At 51.7% G+C, this 22,453-nt stretch overlaps 9 protein-coding genes across 9 annotated transcripts; 5 read left to right on the top strand and 4 right to left on the bottom strand.

Annotated features, from left to right (window-relative positions):
- Positions 1-1,193: 1,193 nt before the first annotated feature.
- On the bottom strand, positions 1,194-2,633 carry png1 (peptide-N4-(N-acetyl-beta-glucosaminyl)asparagine amidase; the record flags this gene model as incomplete). Its single annotated transcript, XM_041703701.1, has 3 exons — positions 1,194-1,603; positions 1,658-2,058; positions 2,125-2,633. The coding sequence occupies 3 exons, from the start codon at positions 2,631-2,633 to the stop codon at positions 1,194-1,196; spliced, it is 1,320 nt and encodes a 439-aa protein (XP_041556361.1).
- Positions 2,634-6,769: 4,136 nt separating this feature from the next.
- APUU_40612S (putative chromatin assembly factor 1 subunit B) lies at positions 6,770-9,168 on the top strand (the record flags this gene model as incomplete). Its single annotated transcript, XM_041703702.1, has 6 exons — positions 6,770-6,873; positions 6,932-6,947; positions 7,023-7,125; positions 7,180-7,416; positions 7,478-8,525; positions 8,574-9,168. The coding sequence occupies 6 exons, from the start codon at positions 6,770-6,772 to the stop codon at positions 9,166-9,168; spliced, it is 2,103 nt and encodes a 700-aa protein (XP_041556362.1).
- Positions 9,169-9,648: 480 nt separating this feature from the next.
- On the bottom strand, positions 9,649-10,915 carry rad14 (DNA repair protein RAD14; the record flags this gene model as incomplete). The annotated part of the gene is made up of 3 exons (XM_041703703.1): positions 9,649-10,064; positions 10,142-10,754; positions 10,829-10,915. 3 exons carry the CDS (start codon positions 10,913-10,915, stop codon positions 9,649-9,651), a joined length of 1,116 nt encoding a protein of 371 aa, XP_041556363.1.
- Positions 10,916-11,352: 437 nt separating this feature from the next.
- Positions 11,353-14,773, bottom strand: APUU_40614A (uncharacterized protein; the record flags this gene model as incomplete). The annotated part of the gene is made up of 16 exons (XM_041703704.1): positions 11,353-11,412; positions 11,480-12,067; positions 12,131-12,202; positions 12,250-12,393; positions 12,441-12,582; positions 12,630-12,698; positions 12,748-12,861; positions 12,907-13,028; positions 13,082-13,154; positions 13,201-13,223; positions 13,272-13,530; positions 13,584-13,819; positions 13,867-14,341; positions 14,392-14,467; positions 14,526-14,561; positions 14,632-14,773. The coding sequence occupies 16 exons, from the start codon at positions 14,771-14,773 to the stop codon at positions 11,353-11,355; spliced, it is 2,631 nt and encodes an 876-aa protein (XP_041556364.1).
- A 268-nt stretch (positions 14,774-15,041) lies between these two features.
- APUU_40615S (flavin-containing monooxygenase) lies at positions 15,042-17,086 on the top strand (the record flags this gene model as incomplete). The annotated part of the gene is made up of 3 exons (XM_041703705.1): positions 15,042-15,336; positions 15,388-15,796; positions 15,844-17,086. The coding sequence occupies 3 exons, from the start codon at positions 15,042-15,044 to the stop codon at positions 17,084-17,086; spliced, it is 1,947 nt and encodes a 648-aa protein (XP_041556365.1).
- Positions 17,087-17,785: 699 nt separating this feature from the next.
- Positions 17,786-18,130, top strand: APUU_40616S (uncharacterized protein; the record flags this gene model as incomplete). Its single annotated transcript, XM_041703709.1, has 1 exon — positions 17,786-18,130. One exon carries the CDS (start codon positions 17,786-17,788, stop codon positions 18,128-18,130), a length of 345 nt encoding a protein of 114 aa, XP_041556366.1.
- A 236-nt stretch (positions 18,131-18,366) lies between these two features.
- Positions 18,367-19,311, top strand: APUU_40617S (uncharacterized protein; the record flags this gene model as incomplete). The annotated part of the gene is made up of 1 exon (XM_041703710.1): positions 18,367-19,311. One exon carries the CDS (start codon positions 18,367-18,369, stop codon positions 19,309-19,311), a length of 945 nt encoding a protein of 314 aa, XP_041556367.1.
- A 1,121-nt stretch (positions 19,312-20,432) lies between these two features.
- PLR1_3 (aldo/keto reductase family protein) lies at positions 20,433-21,603 on the top strand (the record flags this gene model as incomplete). Its single annotated transcript, XM_041703711.1, has 4 exons — positions 20,433-20,499; positions 20,548-20,639; positions 20,698-21,133; positions 21,212-21,603. The coding sequence occupies 4 exons, from the start codon at positions 20,433-20,435 to the stop codon at positions 21,601-21,603; spliced, it is 987 nt and encodes a 328-aa protein (XP_041556368.1).
- Positions 21,604-21,717: 114 nt separating this feature from the next.
- Positions 21,718-22,041, bottom strand: APUU_40619A (uncharacterized protein; the record flags this gene model as incomplete). The annotated part of the gene is made up of 1 exon (XM_041703712.1): positions 21,718-22,041. One exon carries the CDS (start codon positions 22,039-22,041, stop codon positions 21,718-21,720), a length of 324 nt encoding a protein of 107 aa, XP_041556369.1.
- Positions 22,042-22,453: the final 412 nt, after the last annotated feature.

Raw genomic sequence — 22,453 nt, forward strand, 5'->3', positions numbered from 1 at the left:
AAGAGGGCGCGCCAATCAGGGCGAGTTACGACTGGTGGGAAACGCGGGGAAGGCGGGCGAAGTCAATTCAGTGTATTGAATTCCAGGTATTTTAAGCATTGAGCTGAATACTCAGTGCTCGCTGCTTATGTCCTTCGACGCTGAGAGTGAGTTGACATGACAGCCAACTCTAACTCATAGTTACGATGCTTCACTTGAAAGACTCCGCTGAAAAATTATGGTGCCTGAATCCGCCTGAGGGTCGAGGTGAGACAGTTTGGCGTAGGATCGCCCATCGCAATTAAACCTGAATCAGCGGCAGCCTGGCAGGCACACTGGCACTCAGGGTCTGCCCCACTAAGGGTTGTTGTGGACTCAAGGCCAAATTTCATGTCTGTATCGACTGTATGTATTCTTGTCCACGGATTTTCTTGGCTATGGACTGCGGCGCCTGAAATTCAAAATGGCTTCCAGGTATAGTGCAGATACAACAAAAACAAAATGGAATTTGAAGGCGAAGGAATGATGATGAGCCACCATGGATTATAAAAAGTGTAAAAATCAGAATACATCGCTGTGCGCCCCTATCCCATGCCGAAACCCAACCATGATATGATGACCGATTATATTGTGCATGTTGCAAGTAAATGTCGTATGCCATGTAACCATGAGTTTGAAGTGGTGAGAGAGAAGTAGAAGAAGATAGAATAAAAAAAAGAAATGATTTCAGGGACTGAATGGAACCAATGAGAAATGAGAATGAGGTATCATCACAATAAGGAAATGGTAGAGAGACCGTAAAGATATGAGTTTTGAGTTATGCGTTTGTAGTGAATGTCCACGCTGAAAACCTCGGGCCAACCGCATTGATGCAGAAAACGACTCGGGTCATAGCTGCGAACAGATGCTCCATGTTATCGAGTTCGTCTGCCAATTCTGTTCAAATTGGCATCCTCCAATAACAAGTGCAAAGCTTTGTGGGTTCGATGGTACAAGATCCGATGATGAGCTGAGGCCCAGCCATAAGCGTGATCATCGAGTGGCTACACATCGCACGCTTCAGCCAGATTTTTCGTGTTTTAATCGGCCGGACAGTGCCTTCAGTAGGCGAAGCGGTGAAAGGCTGGCTGGGCAGACTTTTACCGCCTGGCTCGGCTCTGAGGTGTTCCGACCGCGATAGGTAGGAGATTGAAATTTTCGTGCTTCCAGTTGAATTATCGGTCGCCCTGTGATCCATCTGGGCCGGAGTGGCCTGATCGTTGACGGTTGTTGGCCCAAGCCGCTGGTGTGTCGACTGTCTGTTGTGGCCTCTTCACGTCGTCCGATCGGGTGGTTGAGGGGTTAAGTGCCAGGTTGTTCAATTCGGCGGCGAGGGAGCAGACGGTGTACATGCGCAGTTCCCGTTCTTCGCGCTCATCTTCCTTGAACAATCGTCGCTGCTCCTCCTTCGATCGACCTTCACGACGCATTTTTCGGATTTCCTGAATAACCCACACGAGAACCTCTTCGGGGACACGCACTCGTGGCGCTCCGTGTTTAGCAGGGCCTCGAACATATCGGCGTGTGACATCCGTAGCGCCGTCGATGGAAAACGCAACACAGTAGGACATTTTGCGACCCCATCCTAGAACAAATTAGCACATCAAGTGAAAAAAGGTTTTGGTAGCGCAAAACAAACCTTCAGCATAGAGGCGAGGCTGATCCCACGTCTCCTCGCATGCGTCTACATGAATCCAGCGTCGCTGGTGCTCGGAATAGACCTCCGTCCACACGTAATCCTCCGAATTCCACACCCAGCGTACGCGACCACCAAGTGCTCGGCAGAACATGCTGAAGCAGTTTGCCCACTCCCCTACGCGGCCTCGCCTAGTTTGTAGCAATTGCCATACGTCGGAGTACCGTGGGAATCGCTCGTAGGCGAGACAGTTTTGGTCTGCACATTGGTATAATTCGACTCGAGTGGCACCACGGGCGGCCTCATCCGGCGTGGGAGGGGCTCTACCGCGTGCAATCGTGGGCAATGTGCAACGCGAGCAGGGAGGATTGTTGACCCATTGGAAGAAAGACCGCTTAAACCATCTAAATACGAAAAGTATGGTTAGTCAGGGCCGAGCTTAATGGGTAGAAAAAGGAGTGTTAACATACCTTAGTAACGCCCTAATGACGCAGTCCTGGTAGCCCCATTCAGGCTTTCTCCTGAGGCTTCGTGCTTGCGCCTGGATTATTTGGCTCTCCTCATCTGCTTCCGAATACAACTTGTCGAGGGGAATCATGGCAAGAGCTTCGTCCAGGAGACCAGGGTTTTCGTACTTTGTCGGCGTCACGGACAGAACGTGCAGGAGATTTCGAAATTTTATTCCATTTTGATCTTGCGGGGGGTGAGGAACGACGGGGAGGTTCCGAAGTGATGGCGATGGGGGTTGCGATTGCGGTTGTTGTGTTGGTGTTGGTGGTGCTTGCGAGGGATGAGAAGGTTGCGACCGAAAGGGCGATGGCGACGGGGATTGCGTGCGAGAACGAGACCGATTCTTCTCTACCAGACGGTCGAATCTCTTGTGGCGCATCAGTTGCTCGAAAGCGTTGGTGAGTTGGGCAGCATCGAAGGCATCGGTGGTTGGCGCCCGCCGGCCATGGTGATGCCTGCCATCGGCCATGGTGAAGGGGGTCAGAGAGACCAGCGACTGGCTCGAACGCTTTGAATCTCCAGGGTGAGTTTGAATCGGCTGGTCTAATGGTCGTTCGTAGTCTGACTTGGATTAACGAGCGACACAAATCGACGACGACGAGGCCGATTAAGGGACCGGGATGAGGGCGAGAATGGTCGGACGTTGATGGAATAATAATCAGGGACGGAGCGAGACTTGAGAGAGTTGAGGATAGTCACACACAGCCCAGCCAGGCGGTCACTGGGCTGTGCTTGGCATTAATCAGCGTTCCCGTATGGTAACTGGGCCGCAATGTTACCGCTAGCGACCGATCTGCCAAAAATAACACAGATGCTGCGGTTGGCGCTGCACTCGACAGGATCACGATTTCTCGACAGACAAAGACAAAACAAAAAAGCAGATGTCTCCAGGTGAGAGTTGAGGCCGGGAAAGGTCGTCAAAAGAGCGCAGGGCGAAGAAGAAGAGCCGGGGCAGCAGAAAAAGAGAGGCCTGGCAAGCGCAAGATTGCAGCAGCATCCACGCCAGCAGTCCAACGAAGCGTCGTCAGCCTGGGGCTCCTCCCCCAATCAGCGGCCCGCCACCAACACAAGCCGCGTGTGTGCCGCCCCGAACGGGTTTACGCTCCTGGCCAAGATCCCTTCTGCTGTCCGGCTCATGGCAGACGGAGTATCGAGAGCTACATTACCATTTCCTGTCCCAGTGTGCCTGAACTCTGATTCTGAGGATTCGTCGCGATTGCTTGGCGTTCTCTGGCGCTGTTCCCTACGCAGTACGTACTGTAACTCCTATTTGTCTGTACCTGCTCAAGTCGAGGACGTGCACGCTGCGTCGTGGACAGCTCTTCACTTGCGGCTCAGGGTCATCGCTCTACGGAGATTTACTCAGTGCTGTCGTTGCGTCTCCACTCGCTATGCGAATAAGGCCCCGTCATATTGAACGCTTGAACACTTGGTCGCAATCCCCTCGAGTCATTTCTTGCACGGCGTACGAAAGCTCCCTCCACAAGCTGATGTACATGGTGATGCACTGGTGAGCTTTGATCCGGTCTGCGATGCATGGTGCTACAATTCGGATTTATCACCGCGACGTAAGATTCCCAGCCCTAGGAATACGGCCGATCATCGTCATTTCCCACCGGATGCGTGTCTGGGCACGTCCTTTACTCCGCGGATCAAGACTGATCTCTGATCCGTACACTCACTCAGAATTACGCGGCTCCCGATCAACAGGGAAATGTCAAGACTCAAGTGTCACCGATTCACCGTCTCTCAGCCAGTCAGTCTCTAGTCTCTACATCCGGATTTCTCCAAAATCTGGTTCAATCCAACGGGGGTATGGTTCGGCTCAGTCGGAGATATGTCGCGGAAAAACTGCGAAATCTCCCAACCCGGTAATAACTGGCTGTCAGTGGGTACGTACTAGCTTTGCGTCCTGCCTCCGGATGACGAATCCCGGCCGAAGCGGTTGAGGTATCCACGAAGAAGGCTGTTCGGAGTCACTCCCGTCAGGCTCGTGGCTCCTAGTATTCTCGTAGTACTCCAGTGGATAGTTGCGCGATTGCAAGAGGATTTTGAGTGACTGCCTCTGCAGACATATTAGCAGCTGGTGAAATTTGCGGAATACACTTCAAGAACGAGGAAGGCTGGTGTCATGTGGTAGATGAGGATGATCATGGCGATCGAACCTTGAATCGGGTTTCCTACAAGAATGGCTTCAGCCTTCTTTCTCACGCTTCACTGAGCTTTCTGGTCCCAATCTGCTGGGCAGAATTTTGGTGTGGCCTCAGGAGGACACGCGGCACCTGCAATCCTTGAACCCATGAATCCGCATCTCCACCGGTCCAGTTCAGAATTTTTTTTTCCTCATGAAGAATGCATGTATAAATTGCATTAACACTCGCACTGAGGTTGCACTTCCGAGGTACAGGGTGACAGGATCGCCACCGGGTTCGAAGAGCAAGGCAGGTCTTGAGCGAACCCTGGATTACTTCAAGATGATGTCGGGCGGGCTGTCTCACATACCGCACAAAGCAGCAGCGAGTCCCTCGCAGTGGCCCCGGTGGAATGATGTGGCGGAGACGCGCAAGCGTCCGTCTTGGCACTGAACAAGATCTGGCGAGAGCTGGCCATGTGCTCCACTGCGCTAGTCCCCTTGCGGCCGATCAGCGCTGTGTCACGGGACTCTTGGATGGACCCTTCAGGTTCGTGTTCTTCACTCCTTTCGTGCAAGGGTTCATCCCTGTGTCCGGTTGGTCTTTGCGCCGGGCCAGACCGATCCATCGCTAGTATTCACCAGCTTTGACAAGATGAATGCGTCGCTGGGGGACTGGTGACTTCACTGTCCGTCAAGGAGAATAATGTCGACTTGGGTGGAAGTTCAACGACCCTCATGGACGCTGTAAACTACGCGAATCGACGGGTGTTTTACCTCGAGTCTCGACCCGACCGGGTCAAGCTGATTGGCACTTCAAGCTGCCGAGGTCGATATCTGAAGCTGCCCAGAGTCGCCAAACATCCATGATCCAAATTCCGGAGATGTCGCACCATTTGGCATCTTAACTCTCTCGGCAAGCTTGCCTGGAATTGGCTTCATTCTTTGTGTATTCGAACCTTCGAATTGCATCAAGGAATGTCCGATGTTGTCTCGTGTCCCACCCCAAAATCAAGGTTGCGTCGAAGAACTAGCCTGTACAGAGGGGTCCCTGTTTCAGCCACAGGAAATGCACTGGGCTCCAGGTTCCCGGGGCTCGATCGATCTTGATTCTTGAGCCCTCAAAATCTCCGCGTTTTCCCCGTGGTCTGGAACGGTCCAACTCGTCTGCGGCACGTTGGTAACCTGCTCAGAGGACCTGCTTCTGTTTCTGTGCAGGAACAGGACCGGGCATTATGCCCTTCACTCCATGGTTCTGTCCGTAGTTCTGCATTCGCAGTTTCCTGTTCGCATCAGGGATGCTCTCTAGTTCAGGTATCGAGTCTGTTCACTGATTGTTTACGTAGGTGCTCAGGGGCTAGTCGTTGCCAGCTGGGCTGGTTTTATCTTGCAGGTATTGAAATATGGCCTTGCTCGCAGCGTCGCTCCGATTTCTGTGTTCCTGTGTAAAGCGATGCTACATTCGTTGTCGCCTTTGCTTGGTGACCGAGCAGTCATGTCTAGAACTCGCAAGCTTACTTAGGGTTACAACTATGTCTACCAAATGAAAATTGCATGAGTGATGCCTGAGCCATTGAAACATTTATTATAGATCCTGTTGATGCATTTTTCCATTCCTTGTCGAAATGAATAGCGCCACCAATCGACTGAGGTGGTGTGACGACCGGGTGATTGTATACTGGAGTCAATCGGAACCAGATAATCAGGTTGCTTGCTGATTTATTTCTTGTTGCGACATGTTATTCTGTGATGAAGAGAAACAAATTCAATTGTCTATAAGCATGGAACTAAACGTATAATTATTTCGAACTACATATATACTGCAGGGTGCCATCGTATATATTTCCGACGAGCACCGCACTGGTACACCGGCAAGACGAATCCCTCCGGAACCAACCAGCGATCAAATAGACAGAAATACAGAGACCATCAGATGCAAACTTTTCACAATGATAGCTCGGAAAGATTGGTTGCTCCAAGCAGGCGAGGTGAACTGATGTCGTTGTGCTTAGAATCCAAATGATTGTATTGGGTGAGCGGCAGGGCTTCTGATTGGCGAATTGGCCGCGCGCGTTCCAACCACGACGCCAAAAGACACGAGCTGAGCGTTTGACCTTGTATCGACATCACCACTGGAGGCCTGGCTGCTTTCACCTATCTCACCTCTTCACTCTTCCTTATTTTGTCCTGTCTCGTTGAACCCTCTGCGCGAGCTTCCCTCCTCCGCATCCCGCCTCGCCCGTAGCCTGGGCGACGACGACCGCAACCACAACCTTAACGTCGACCTCAACCTCAACTTACCTCCGAGCTCCGACAAATACCTGGGCCGACCTCCAATTCCCCCCCTCACCCCTCCATAGTACGCCAACACACGCATTTTTATCTGGTTGTTTATCTTCAAGCTTCTCCTACTACCCTGCATTGCTCGACCTATCTTCATCAGCCCACCGTCGTCCGGGGGCCCTGTCCTCATCATGAAAGCTACTCCGCTGCTCATCGCGTGGCACAACGATAACGCCCCCATATATTCAGTCCATTTTGATCCCAATGGCAAGGGTCGTTTGGCCACAGCTGGAAAGTAGGTTCTTGACTTTTCCCAACCCGGTTGTGCCTCTAGCTAATCTCTTCGGCTTTAGCGATAACAATGTTCGCGTGCGTTTGCCTGCTCCCCCCACCAACCCGATGATCCTTTTGCCGCCCCGATGATTCTGACTTGCGAAAATATAGCTATGGAAGGTAGATTCAGTTGGTCAGGAACGAAAGGTGGCCTATTTGAGCACACTGGTGAAACATACACAAGCTGTCAATGTGGTCCGATTCAGTCCGAAGGGTACGATACTTGGAGCAAATACATCCCTTGCTATCACATTCTAATATCATCTAGGTGAAATGTTGGCGTCGGCTGGGGACGATGGCAATGTGCTTCTTTGGGTGCCCTCAGAATTGCAAACGCAGCCAGGACTGGGAGAAGATCGGTCGGACGACAAGGAAACATGGCGTGTGAAGCACATGTGTCGGTCTTCCGGTGCGGAGATTTATGACCTTGCTTGGTCTCCCGATGGTGTTTTCATCATAACGGGCAGCATGGATAATATTGCTCGGATTTACAATGCACAAACTGGTAGGCTAGATTGTTTCCATGGGAAGTGAGGGCGGCTACTGATTTTGAATGTGACAACCAGGTCAAATGGTGCGGCAGATTGCTGAGCACTCACATTATGTCCAAGGAGTAGCCTGGGATCCGCTTAACGAATTCGTGGCGACGCAATCATCCGATCGATCTGTTCACATTTACAGCCTGAAGACGAAGGACGGCCAGTTCACTCTCACCTCACATGGGAAGTTTCTCAAGATGGACTTACCGGCAAGGCGCATCTCGCGCGGCAGCCCTGCCCCTCTAGATCTCTCTATCCGATCTCAACCTGCGACTAGTAATTCTGTCGCCGTTGCTTCACCTGTTCCTTCGACCCCAGGAACACCGATGACATCGCACCTGCCCATGGACCCCCCTCCGGTGTCGCACAGCCGGAGGTCCTCCTTCAGCTCCTCACCAAACATCCGCCGCTCCGCTTCGCCAGCCCCGTCTCTACCTCTCCCCGCAGTCAAGCCTCTGGAAGTGACGTCTCCGGGTCTGAGCGGGCTTGGAGTCAGGAACGCCAACATATACGCCAACGAAACATTCACTTCTTTCTTCCGGCGACTGACTTTCACACCCGACGGAAGTTTACTTTTCACCCCTGCAGGCCAGTACAAGACGTCGCAGGTTTCCCCAACAGATTCTGGGAAGACAGTGGACGAGATTATCAACACAGTCTACATCTATACGCGGGCGGGATTCAACAAGCCACCGATTTCGCATCTGCCGGGCCACAAAAAGCCCTCAGTTGCGGTGAAATGCTCTCCCGTGTTTTACACCCTACGGGAGAACCCAGAGCCATCCAAGCATATCACCCTGGATACTTCAACGGGGGGAGATGGCTCTGCTACCAATGATGCGGGGGCAGGTGGTCCGAGCGATAGCTCTACCAAGGAGTCGGCACCGAAGTCTGGCACTGATGACGACTCCAAAACGGCGGCGGATCAGCTCCCAAATCCTGTATTTTCTTTACCTTATCGGGTCATCTATGCGGTAGCCACACAAGATGCCGTTCTGGTGTACGACACGCAGCAGCAGGCGCCGCTCTGCGTGGTGAGCAATTTACATTTTGCTACATTTACGGATTTAACCTGGTGAGTATTATTCAATAACTCGGGAAAATGCCCACTAACAATGGCCAGGTCGAACGATGGATTGACTCTGATCATGAGCTCGTCTGATGGTTTCTGCTCTACTATCTCTTTTGCCCCAGGTGAACTGGGTCAACCGTACACTGCGCCAATAACCGCACCACAAACGACTGGTACCTCTGCACAGACAACGTCAGCTTTGCATACTCCAACGGACCCGATCAAGGCGCCCCCTGCACACACGGTTCCACCGCCACCCGCAAGCCCCGCGCGCTCAAATTCAGTATCATCCGTGACGACGCAACGCGCCTCGCAGCAAGCAGAAACCGTAGTCAACAACCCAACCCCGACTCTTGGATCAGTGCCGCTCGTAACTGCGACACATTCCGCGCAGCCCCCGGCGACTCTTCCCCTTACGACACCGCCTCAGACACCGCTGTCAACGGCATCCCAGGGCGAGGCCAGCAATGCCGGCAGCACAGTCCTAGGAAAGCGAAGCGAGTCCGAAAAGGAGGAAAGCCAGGACCCTAACCCGGCCGAGCAGACGCAGCCGCCAAAGAAGCGACGAGTAGCACCGACGTTGATTTCAGCAGGGACAGACTCGGCATCAAGCGAAGGGCCCCCTAATACGGATGCCGGGGGTTAGTTGTGAAGGCTCATCCATTTGCATTTTCTCTATAGTATCTTTGCATCTCATCCCAATCAATCCATCTGTCCTGTCGATGATATCTTGATGAATCATGTGGCTCCTTTTGTTTTCGGTGGCGTCAATCCAATCACTTGATACCTTGTTTCATATCGGAATCCGTTTTCTCTTCGCTGGCTGTTCTTTTGGTAGACTCTACTTAGATACCGAAGTATCGATCTCGATATTATGTAGGTGCCAGTAGTTTGATCTATCTTGATCATCCATGGTATACATCGTACCTCGAGGTTACGCCTTGATGCTTACTCTTGCTGTCTGAGTATACGATGAAGTTGCTGTACCCTCTCAATATAATGAGGTACTAGTTGATATACTCAATTATGAGGTAGATTCAAGACATAAATCGTAACTTCATTGGGCTGGGATTTTGCCCTAACAGAATAATAACATGGTATATACAATATTCCCAAATGCAGGCGCTCAAAACTCCAACTCCTCAACCTCCATCCCACAATCCACACACTTCTTCGTCCCAATCCCCGTCTCGGGGTCCTGGATCGATCTCCCCCACTGATGTACATGCCTCCCACCACTCCCAATCTCATCACCAAACGTGCCCCCCGCAGCACCCTGTCGATTGCGCCGATACGCCTCAACCCGCGTCCGCTTCTTAAGGTCGTCGAGTTTTGTCTTGAATTTTGTTTCGCGCCGTCGCTTTTTCTCGTTTTCGCGTCGCTCGAACTCCGCATCTAGTGCATCTGGCGAGCCCCATTTTTTGGGCGAGAACGCGTATTCTTCGACTTGGTAGCGCAGGTATAGCATCATATTGTTCCATGTTGATTTGTGTGGATTTGGTCGTTCGAGATGCGGGAGGAGTTCTTCGTCGCGGAGCTCAGCTACAAATGCCAGCAGTCAGCACATATACCACATACCACATACCACATGCCAGTTAAAGGGGGAAGAGAAAACCCACGATCCGTCAAAAGATAATCCTCTTTCGCTTCCGTCTTCGTCAAAAGACTATACTTCTCCGGAAACTTCTCCTTACAAGCATGGCAAACCAGACACTTCAACTCCTCCTCCCACTTCCAATCGATCTCCAAACCTCCACACTCGCGACAAGCCTTCTGCTCGCTCTTTTCATCCAACACACTAATCCCAGGCTCAAACGGGCCCGCCTTATCCCGCCGTAACGACCGAAGCAGCTGCTCCCGCTCCCACTCCTTCTGCGTCATATGCGCCGGCTTCTGATCCTCCCCGCCCTTCCCGTCCCGGACATGTAAAGCCTTGTTAAAAGGATCGTCCTCCTCCGCGAGAAACCCACCTTTCGTATCCGTCATCGTGCTGAAGTCATACTCGACGAATTTCGTGAAATTGCGCGCCGGCTTTATGGAGTTGAGCGGCCGGCCCGCATCATTATTGTTCGCATCGCGCAGTGTAGAAGGGGTTTCTTCAGCGCTGGAGGTGAGGGAGGAGTAGGACCGTTTTACGCCCTGGGTTGGTTTGGAGGGGGATATGCCAGAGCCGGCGCGTGCTTCGGCTTCGCGCTGCTCCCTGATGGCTTTTGCTTTCATGCGGTTGATTTCCTGGGTGGTTTAATATTAGTTGGTGCTCATTGATGGTGGCATAGTGGCGCCGTGGGCTTGGAGGGGGGACTCACGATTCGCTCTAGTTGTCCGGGGGTGAGTTCTGTCCGCGCGGGTTGTGCCTGTGGAGGCGGCGGTGTTGAGGGCCGGTCATCTGCCATGATGCCTGGGGTCTCGGAGAGTCTGTCGGGTTGAAAGGTGTGAAGATTGAAGAGCAACTCCTCGTGTTGGAAGAAGAGGCGGGTCGCTTTCTTTGGAGGAAGCTTATCGATAATAGATATCACGTGGAGATAAAGATAACGCTAGTCTTGATTTGGGGCCGGGTGGAGCCCTTCGGGATTGGTCCGATCGAGATATGGCTAGAGCTGTCTTTAAATCTATGAAGGATAAGAAATTCTGATGTGATTACTGTTGACTACGGTGGGACAATGGTCATGGGGAATGTTGGCGAATTGGATTTTAGTTAGATATAGTCTTGCAATATTGTGGTTCGGTTAGCCGTGTTGGATGGCGGCTGTTTCGCCAGTATTTTGAGGGGATCAGATCCTACGAACAGGGACATTGAAATAGTCATGTTCCATTGTATGACTTAGGAAGACTACTCGTGAGGCGGCCCGAAGATATCCTGCAGGAGCATCGGGTCCCAGAAATCATTTAGCTGGATCCATGGCAAGTCAGTACAGGTTACGGCCAATTCCCCAAGAGATAACAGGTAACAAACTTACAAAGCCATCAGTCGAGTCAGGCGTCACCCATGGGAACGACGAGCTGGGCATAGTTAGATCCGGAGATCTGAAGTCACCACCAGCAGCACCAGCGTTACTATGAGAACCCTCGACACGAGTACCGCCTGGAGACGGATTAGGAATACTCGTGATATGAGATCCGTTGGGCGTTGGGGCAAGATGGATCGTTCGAATCGTCTGGTGATTCTGACCGGCGCGCTCGATGAGTCTAGTCCGCCAGCCGAGCAGCTCTACGTCTTCACTCTCTTCTCGTTCTTCGCGGCTTCTGTGTCTGTCTGGATTATGGTCATGGTGAGGGTCATGATCGTCGTCTCGCTGAGGGTTGTTGTTGTTGGTATATTGTTGCGGGGTCGATGCGTTGGAGATCTTGGATGAGGCTCTGGCGCGGAGTTTCATGAGCCATTGCAGATTGCGGTTGTATCGGGGGGTATTCGCGCCGTTTCGGATTAGGGATGTGAAGAGATTGATGGCCGCATCTATCTGGCTAAGCACGAAGGTACCCATGGGATTGCTTAGATCGCGAAGGACTAGTGTCCCTAGGCATAGAGCTGAGCCGAAGACGTGATACTGCAAAGAGGTGAGATTGCCTGTCACTATCCCTGGGTATGAGGGAACAGTGCAGTTGCTTACCCAGAAGTTCCACTGCCTTGTGCTGACAGCGGGGAAGCGAGTGTGGATATCGTTGACAATGGCAATAATCATCTAAACATATCAGACGGCTATTGTTGGGAAATTAGAGAATGGCTTACTGCGCAACGTTCTATAACAGTCAGAAATGACGGCGCGTATACAGATTTGAGGCGGTCATCGATTTCTTCGTAGAGGGCTTTAGCATAATAAGGTCGATGGAGGTTGATTATTGTCTCGGAAATATTGAGCGCAAGATTTGATTGCTATCGAGTCAACTTAAATTCAAGGGTACCAGGACAGACTGACGCACCTGGAAGGAGATAGTCATGGACCGCCGTGATGGCTCTGGGGATGCTGCAATTGCAGCCTCGAATTGAGCGTATCGAGAGGGCATTGACAGCAACGCCACTCGGCATCGGAGGGAGAAGGGAAGGTTGCGTTCAAATTCGCAGCTATACAGAGTCAGCTTGCGACCGAGTCCTGACAGTTGACATCTTACAGTCTGAGGTCTAGGTCGATGACGTCGGAATATGCCGGTTTGCGCACCTTCATCGCCATGTTGAGAATCCTATTTGAAATTAACTACTGCATGGCGCAAGTTTGGTCTGGGTACACACTCAGACGACAGCTGAGAAAGCTCAAAACGAAGGATAGAATAGCTCTTCCCCCCGCTGGCATTTGGCGGCTCAGATGGAAACACGACGTCGCAATGGTCAGGATTGACAGCACACCTTGTTGACTTAGTTATGTTTGTGAATGTCTAAAGGGGAGCATACGGTCTTGAAAAGCAATGAGCCTGGAAGGTATCGGCAGCATTGCACTCCCAGAAGACCTTGCGTCTTTCCTCGACCACATCGAGTGGTAGATTCCAGCAGGCACCGTCGCGGTGCATGCCCATCTATACACGGGTCAGCTTGATGGTGTTACTGTAAGAATAAGAGCCGCGCTTACTGCTTGCACCAGGCGCATCACCAAGCCCCAGAGCGGCCAGGCAATGTCACCTCGTTCGCCCTTGTCTAGCTGTCTATTCACATGTAAGCGGCGAAGAATTTCTGGGTCAGGCTACACACAGATGCATATGCGCCATTAGATGCTGGAGAACATTAACTGCTGGATGGGCACAAAGGTCTTAAAAGCTCACCAGAGTCTGCAGCCCGGCGACCATATTATTCGATAGAAAATTCCCTTCGACCAAAGCGCGTTCTGAAAGGTGTAGCCAATCCTCCGCAGACGGATCATAGTTGGGCATCTCGATATTATACAAGGTGCCTTGAGCCATTATGATAAAAACCAAGGCAATCTCTTGAGGATTGATGCGGGGTGATAATGAGCCCCCTTCGGACAGTTTATAGACACGGTCAAATGTTTTCTTGAACATGGGCCTGGGAGCAACGTCATGACTGCATTTCGTCAGATTGATCCATTCACATCAGATCTACAAATAGACACTCACTGCCAAGCACAATAGCGATAGTACGACTCAGCTAGTGTCCAAGCCTCCTCTCTGGGGGGTAGGTGGGAAAGCAGGTCCCGAGTGCTAGTACCAGCCGCTGAAGTGCTGAATGGGAAGGCGATGGGAGCGGTGCCAAAGGTTGAATGGCCGGCCTGAAGGGAGGTCGCCGACTGCGGTACTTTCGGAGATGGAGGACGAGTGGCCGAAGGTGAGTCCGTTACGAGTTGCGTTTCCGACTGGGACTATTTAGCACTTTCAGCGCCGCTACCAGCAGGGAACATACATCTTTCAGCCATTCACTGCCTGCTGTTGGTCCGAGATACTTGGATCGACCGCCGCTACCCAGCATCAACGTTCCGTGAGAGCCGCTCTGCTCGTTAACACCATGGAAGCTGCCCCCGCTTGGATTGCTGTGCCAGGATCCAGAAAGTCTGTCTGAGGGCAGTAAGGAGGGACCCTGGACTGTCTCCGGCTGACGTCTAGGAGTGAGAAAGGAAAGACCTTCAAGGTCTGGGTTGTTTTCATTACGCATTGGAGTGTGGCCAGAACCGCGCCCAAAATCCTGGGGTGATACAATTGCCTGTGCATTAAACTGACTTTGAGACGGATCATGTTGATGCGGTAGTTGCCCCTGCTGTACCGGCTGATGGCCGACACCAAGGGGAGGAGGTGAGCTGGTAGGAAGACTTTGGATAGGAGGTCGCGCCTGCTGAGCTCGCCCAGCGTCTTGATGCTGAGTACTACTCACATCGGACGCTCTATAAAATCAACTTAGCTCAATTGATACTTAATATGGCGGTGAACAAACCGAGGAGGTATCTCGCTGGTCGTAACCTTTGTACAGAACTCAATGCGGTGGCGCCGGACACAGTTCGAGCACGGCACTGAGACATGTTCAGCTTGTATAGTGAAGTTAGTGGTTGCGAACGGCGTCTGACTAACCCTCCCGATCACATTTCATCTTCAGGCGGCGGCATTCTGGATATCGAATGTCAATTCATTGTCCTTGCGTCTACATGCTGCAGCTGCAGCTGCAAGACAGGCTCACCGGCACAGCTGTGAGATGGGCGTTGTCTTCGCTGCTTCTTGCGGGGTCTCGGACCCTCGCCAGCATCGTCATCACCATGCGGACGGTCAACGACACTGCCCGATGCGGTCGACTGGCCCGGTATTGGTCTGATGGCCATCATACGATTCGACTCATCGTCCACGAGCAAACGCGGGGGATCGGAGATGATGTGAGAGACAACGGGGTGGAGTCCGGGGAATTGGGAGCGCTTATCTCCGGTCACGTGCAGAATTCTACCCTAAGCCCGTCGTGCCATCCCGGCATTATCCCCGATCCATCGGACATGACGAACATGGCGAGTGTTCGAGCTCGAGCCTCTGAAAAAGAGCACGCCTCGCTCGAGATGGGGGAGGAGAACACTTTTCCAGCATTCTTACCTTGTATCAACAATGGCTCCAGGTCTCGTTGACACTCCGCCTGCCGTCCCTGGCCCCGTTGACACGGGCAGCCTCAAGGCCCAGGTTACTGTCAACGAAGTGGACAGTGCAGACAAGCCTCCTGTTGCTGATGACTTTATGTACGACTTCAAGTACAATCACGCCCTTCCCACTTCAGACGTTCTTGCAGCTGAGATTCCTGCCGACTGTGATGCTCGAAAGACGGCCGAGGGTATCGTGGCTCGTCTCGCAGAGGTGATGGGGGCTGGAAATGCGCAGGCATTCACAGATATGTTCTTGGAATACGGTGGGTCTTCTTTTCTATTAAGAAGCTGTGGACATATTTAACCCTTCGCAGGCGTCTGGCGCGATAAGTTATCGTTCACCTGGGACTACCGCACCTTCAACTTCCAGCCCGCGATCCTGAAGGCCGCCAGCGACCTCTTCCCCCAAACCAGGGCTTCCAACTTCCAGTTCCTCACGCCAGCGCCAAAAGTCTCCCGTCCATACCCGGACTTCTCCCAGCTGCAGTTTATAGTGTCCTTTGAAACAGAACTCGTTTTGGCGTCGGCTGTCATCAACGCGGTGCTCACCAAGGAGGGCTGGAAGATCTATACCATGCACACCGTTGCAGAAACGCTGAAGCAATTCCCTGAGGTCCCTCCTGCTGATGGCCATATGACCGGCCTTATTGGTTGGGAGACGCAGAGGGCTAAAGATGTCGACGCCGCTGATCCGCAGGTCCTGATTATCGGTGGTGGTCAAAAGTGAGCCGCCATACTTGGTGTTTATTACAGCTACTGACATTAAATAGCGGACTCGCGCTAGCTGCTCGATGTAGGGCACTCGGCCTGAACAGTCTCATTATCGAGCGGAACGAGTCTGTCGGTGATATATGGAAGAAGCGTTATGAGTATCTGTCACTGCACTTCCCTCACTGGGCTGACGACTTGCCCTACGTTCCATACCCTAAACAGTGGCCGACATACACACCCGCCTACAAACAAGGCCTCTACATGGAATGGTACGCCTCAGCGCTAGAGCTGAACATCTGGACCAAATCGTCCATCGTCAAAGCCGAACAAGACGACCAAAACAACTGGACCATAGTGGTTAACAAAGAAGGCAAAGAAACCCGAACCCTGCACCCCAGCCAGGTAGTCATGGCCACCTCACTCTGTGGCATCCCCATGACCCCCAACATTCCCGGGATGTCCGACTTCAAGGGCACAATCCGCCACTCAAGCACCCACGACAGCTCACGAGACTTCATCGGCAAAAAAGTCTGCGTCGTCGGCACCTCCTCCTCAGGCTTCGACACCGCATTCGACTGCTCCAGACGTGGAATCGAGGTAACCCTCCTCCAGCGCTCCCCAACCTACATAATGTCCCTCACGCACTCCGTCCCCCGCACAATCGGCACCTACGCACCAGACGCCCACGGCAACAGACCCAGTCTCGAGGAGCAAGACCGTCTCTTCTTCGCCACCCCCACTGGACCAGGCGAGGAGCTTGCCCGCCGCAATGCCCAAGCCCTAGAAGATCTAGACCGCCCGCTCCTGGACGCGCTGCACGCCCGCGGTCTCCGCACCTGGCGCGGCCAGCGCGGCACAGGAGGCGCAACGCTGGGCCAGACAAGGAACGGCGGGTTCTATTTCGACGCTGGGGCGTGCGAGCACATTATCGACGGGAAGATCAAAGTGGAACGGGGCTACATCGAGCGGTTTTCGTCGGATAGTACTAGTACTAGTACTAACAAGGTTATCCTGGATGGGGGTCGGGAGCGCGAATTCGACCTTGTTGTCTTTGCGACGGGGTTCTCGAATTCGATTGACTCTGTGCGGGCGACGCTTGGGGATGAGATTGCGGATCGGTGTGGTCCTATCTGGGGGATTGATGAAGAGGGGGAATTTAGGACTGCGTATCGTGAGACGGGCGTGGACGGGCTTTGGATTATGGTGGGTTATCTCCCGTATACGCGGTTCCATTCGAAGTTGCTGGCGATGCGGCTGAAGGCGCTGAAGGAGGGTATCTCGCCGGCACCGTATAAAGAGTAGATTGATAGATTCATGTCTTTGATATTTTGATGTGCTTTGATATTGCAATCTATGAGCTGTGGTGCTACAGTATACTTGGTATAATCTGAATGCCTGACGTCTCAGGCTGCGGCGGGCATTCAAGCTCCACTGATCTAATTTTTGGGCTCGCTCGAATAATTTAGAGCGTAAGAGCTTTCCCACGCGAACTACTCGGCCCACTGTAATGGCCTTTTGAATTTTCGGCGTTCCATAGATCAAAGTGGGCCGGTGGGCACAGTTCATTAAAGGGCACAGGAACGTGTTTCATGGCGAACATGCCAGCTTGGGAGAACATTCTTGTCGCTGTGGCTAGACTGTAAGTGAGCCAAGGAGAGTATATGATAATAATGTGTGTACTCTACTTCGAATTAAGAACTGCGAATTGGATCCCTCAACCTGACATGTCAGTTTAGGGCAGGGTCTCCCTGCCACCAGCCCACAAGCTCAACTCAACATTAAACTCCACCGTGTCTTCTTTTATGTCGAAATTAACAGTTCCCAAGTTTTCTGGCGACACCGAAACGCACTAGCGCAGCTCGGTGTATTTACTTCTTAGAGCCTCGAGGACGGCCCTCGGTATGAGACCAGCCCTATAAGCGTGTCCCACCTCGAATCTCTCCGGCGTAAGCTTCCTCACCCTCCTTCATCCTGATCTGATCTTGCGAGGGTTTATATATAATGGTATCCTTCCGGAGAGCAGGCGTTGCTCTGCTGCTATGGTCTATCTCCGCAGCAGCAGAAACATTCGACTACGTCGTCGTCGGAGGGGGAACTGCAGGCGCAGCCCTCGCCGTGCGTCTCGCCGAGGCGTCGCATAGCGTTGCTCTAATCGAGGCCGGGACTCATTACGAACTTACATGGCCGCTGGCTGCTATTCCTGCGACGGATGTGCTTCCCGTGGGCTCTGATCCTGATCCTGAGGTTCATGTGCCTGCGGATTGGGGGTTTGTGACTACGCCCCAGCCCGGTGCGAATGGTCGGGAGGTTCATTTTGCGAGAGGGAAATGTTTGGGTGGATCGTGAGTAGGGAATGGATTTTCAGGGTTGTTTAGGGCTGATTTGGTGTAGGTCGGCTTTTAATTTTATGATATATCAGAGGTTGGTGCAGTTAAGCGTCGAGAGTGGTTAGAGATACCAAGTCCCGACTGGAAAACGCTACTGTTCAATATGATGCAACTTCCTTTGAGACAGCTGGTGGCCCACTTGAAGTCTCTTATTCAGGCTACGCAATGCCATTCTCAACATAGACGAAGCTGGGAATGGATGCCATCGGACTGCCAGAAGCTGACGACTTCAATAACGGCGAACTCAAGGACTACCAGTACTGCACATCAACTATTCGCCCAAACGATCAATCTCGCAGTAGTTCCGAGTCGTCGTACCTGAAATCAACCAAAGCCACCACCCTCAAGGACTTTGACCAAAAGCTAGCAAAGCGAATCCTGTTCGATGAGCAGAAGAACGCGATAGGGGTCGAGATAGCCAGCCAGCTAGGCATCCTGTCCAAGATCATGGCATCAAACGAAGTCATCGTTTCCGCTGGAGCCTTTCAGTCTCCACAATTGCTGATGGTCTCTGGCATAGGACCTGCAGACGAATTAGAACGCCATGGAATTGATATCAACACCGTGGTTGCCATAGACGAAGCTATGCTTCAGAAGTTGGCTGTGTCACCCAGGCAGCGTCTGCCGATTGTGCCTCCATCCCGCAATCTATTCATCGTATTTACTTCGTGCAGTACGGGGGCACCAAAGGGCACTGTTATTTCCCACTCGAACTTCAGCAGCGCGATCAAGTACCAGCAGACGGCGCTTGGGTTTACGAAAGATGCTCGAGTGTATGACTTTGTGTCCTATGCGTTCGACATTGCACGGGCGAATCTCCTGCACTCAGCAACAGCCGGTGCCCGCCTCTGCATTCCATCGGAGATAGAGAGGAAGAATGAGGTGGTCGGATCTATAATCTTGCCTCGCCTGGCGAGACTGGAGGCCAGCGTGAAATCGCCAAACCCGTACCGGAACGAGCTTCTCACAGTAAGTTCCTTCTCGCTCATCACTACCATAGGAAAGTCGACAATCTTCTTTCCCAGCCCAACCTGGACATACGAGCCCCCTCGTCTGGCCAGTGCAATGCCAGTTTGTATACACGATACCACCCCGGTTGCTTCAACGACGACATCGACTCCCTCAGGGAGGTCGTGTTGAGCAGCCAGCTCCTCGGCGTTTTCTTCGACCGACTTTGCCGTGTCAAATTTGTACGTCGACAGACCCAACTCGCCTGCTGCGAATGCGAGCCGGTCTTCGTTGAGATCCACTGCAATGATGTGCCCAGCACCAAACTCCCGATAAATATACCAGGCAGGTCCAGGCTGCTTATCAGAATACTGTTTAGTATTCGGGGGGATGTAACTTAGTAAGAATAATATATTGTCTCTCTATCTCTAAATATATCTCTAATTTCATTTACAGTGGTACATCAACAACAAAAAGTAGAATGCAACAGCATACCCCTGGGCGCAGGCATATTTCTGGTATAGATGCCTGTTTCCGGTTTAGAAGGACTGGAATATTAATATGAGTTTGTTGCCTTTGTTTGTACAAATGAAGATATACTAACAAGCATAGTAGATTCAGAAACCGGCGAAGAGTGGCCAAAAACAGTTGTTACTTACTATTTCATTGATTATCTGGGCTGGTATGTATAATAAGAGACACAATAGTCATGTACTTGCTTCAATTAGACAGATTCTCAGTGAATTGAGAAAGAGAGTTGGATACTAGGGTTAGATTAGGTGTGGGTGAACCAATATGCAGATAGGCATTAAACATTCTTAGTAACTCAACATAATTCTTAATATCGCTTTATTCACTTTGTTAGGCCCTTCAGTGTTGTAAATTCCGATTATTCCCCGTCTCAGCCGGAGCTAAGAGGCATCGTCGGATTTAACGACCAGCTGAGCCACGATCAGAATTACAGCGTTTACCACGCTGCATAAAGCCAACTGCGGATCAAAATTGCCCGAATAATGCCATGGCTTGTGGAGATGCGGCTGAATGTAAGGCTTGGTGCAGAAATTATGAACGTTGAATACTCCACAGTCGTGGTTGAAGTGCCGCTGTCAACGGCTATACCCACTATTAATTCCGGGTCTTACTGCAACGGCTACACGCCATGGATTTAATCGAGGATGGAAGTCTTTATTATTAAGTCCGGTACTGCTTTCGTGTCTATATAAGGCCTCCAGTGTAGTTGGGCTTCTCTCAAACATACCCAAGCAAAATATTCGAATACCACACAGTAACAACCTACTTTCACCTCTACAGCAATGGCTCGAGTCGCAGCTAAAAACATTGTTGGTAAAGCCATCGGCCCCATTGGCTATGGCCTCATGGGTAGGTCTACCGGATATTGAATAAAGTTCGAGCTGATCTTGCTATCAGGCTTTTGTCGTCCTTGGGCCCCGGTTGAGTACTCCGTTGCCACAGAAGTCATGAAAACCGCGTTAGAACAAGGCTCGACATTCTGGAACGCAGTGAGCTCTATACAGATCTAGCTTTGCAAAAGTACAGTTCGCTAACTTAGACAACCAGGGACTCCACTACGGAACCCCAACCGCAAATTCCCTACACCTGCTCAAGTACTACTTCACGCAGTACCCTGAAGACGCCGACAAAGTTGTACTTAGTATCAAAGGAGCCTACAATGTCGCAACCCATACCCCTGACTGTAGCCCGGAGGGCATCCGAGCCTCGGTGGACCAAGCCCTCGCCATCCTCGACGGGGCCAAGAAGATCGATGTCTTCGAGTGTGCCCGTGTCGACCCCAACGTGCCCCTTGAAACTAGCATTGGGACGCTTGCTCAGCTTGTTAAAGAGGGTAAGATCGGAGGAATTGGGATTAGCGAGGCCAGTGCGGCGACGATACGCCGTGCGCATGCCGTCCATCCCATTGCCGCGGCGGAGATAGAGCTCAGCTTGTTCACGACGGAACCGTTGCATAATGGGATTGCTGAGACTTGTCATGAGTGTATGTCCCCTTCCCCTCCTTGCCCCCTTCCTTGCTCTCGGATACTTGGATTAGGGCTAATGTTATTGGTGTTGGCAGTAAACATCCCCCTCATCGCATACAGCCCCCTCGGCCGCGGCTGGCTCACAGGGCAGATCCGGAAATACTCAGACTTGGCTGAGACAGATATGCGTCGAATGCTCCCCCGTTTCCAACCTGATGTGTTTGATAATAACTTCAAGGTTGTTGAAGCGGTGGAGGCTATTGCGCAGCGGAAGAATGCCACCGTTGCCCAGGTGGCGATTGGGTGGGTTCGTGCTCAGGGAGCGATTCCAATTCCTGGTGCTACGACTGAGGGCAGGGTTTTAGAGAACTATCGGGATATCATTTTGTCTGCGGACGAGTTGGAGGAGATTGAGAAGGGGCTTCAATCGCTGTCTGTTCTAGGAGACCGCTATGGCGGGAGGCATGAGAAGTTGCTTAATTTGTAGGTATGGAGGAAGCCACATAGTTTCTACGCAATTCCTGTTTATAATAGACATATTAAGCTCATGGTCATCTATTTGTATTGCGTTGTTTATCCAAGGTCATAGAAAGCGAGGTTCTTATATAGGCTCCCGATCCCACGCCCGATCCCCAGGAAACTTCTCCATGGGAAAGTCCCAAACCTGAACATCCGTCCTATCCCAATCCTTAGGCTTAAAGTACATGCTCGTAATCTTCTTTTTCAACAGCTTCCTATTACCTGTTATCGCCGCGAACTCGTCCGCAGGCATAACCCGCAGCAGCGCGGACAGTTTAAATGCAGGAAGCCCCTTCTCAACAGCGAGCCACCAGCGCAAGTCCGCAAGGCTGAGACCCGCTAAAGAGGCTTCTCCCTCGTGTGTTGGCTTTCGTAGGATTAGGGATGTGATGCGTTGGCCTAGCATGAACGTTGTCTCTTTCCCCGTCTCCAGATCAAATTCATCTACGCTTGCTACATGTAGAACAGGTCAATATGGACCCTTGCATGATATTATTGCCAGTAATGACGAAAAGCATGGGATCGGCCACCATGATCTTGAAGACATTCGAGGTTATAGCGGTATTCGGTATTGACAGTATTGTGTAACTACCATAAACGAGATAAGAACGTTTCAACGCGACTAGACGAAGATAGAATTATCACTAAGCAAGAAGCAATTGGCGATTTCTTGGGTATTTGATCAATGACGGCTTTGAAGCCATTTAGATCCAGTATACTGATATTATCTAGTTTACCTGGAACCGAGCCCGAAATGGTCCTCATTTTATGTTTCGACTCGAGAATGTGGTCAAATTCGATAGTTATATATATATCAC

The sequence above is a fragment of the Aspergillus puulaauensis genome, chromosome 4, assembly GCF_016861865.1.
Source record: "Aspergillus puulaauensis MK2 DNA, chromosome 4, nearly complete sequence".
NCBI lineage: Eukaryota > Fungi > Ascomycota > Eurotiomycetes > Eurotiales > Aspergillaceae > Aspergillus > Aspergillus puulaauensis.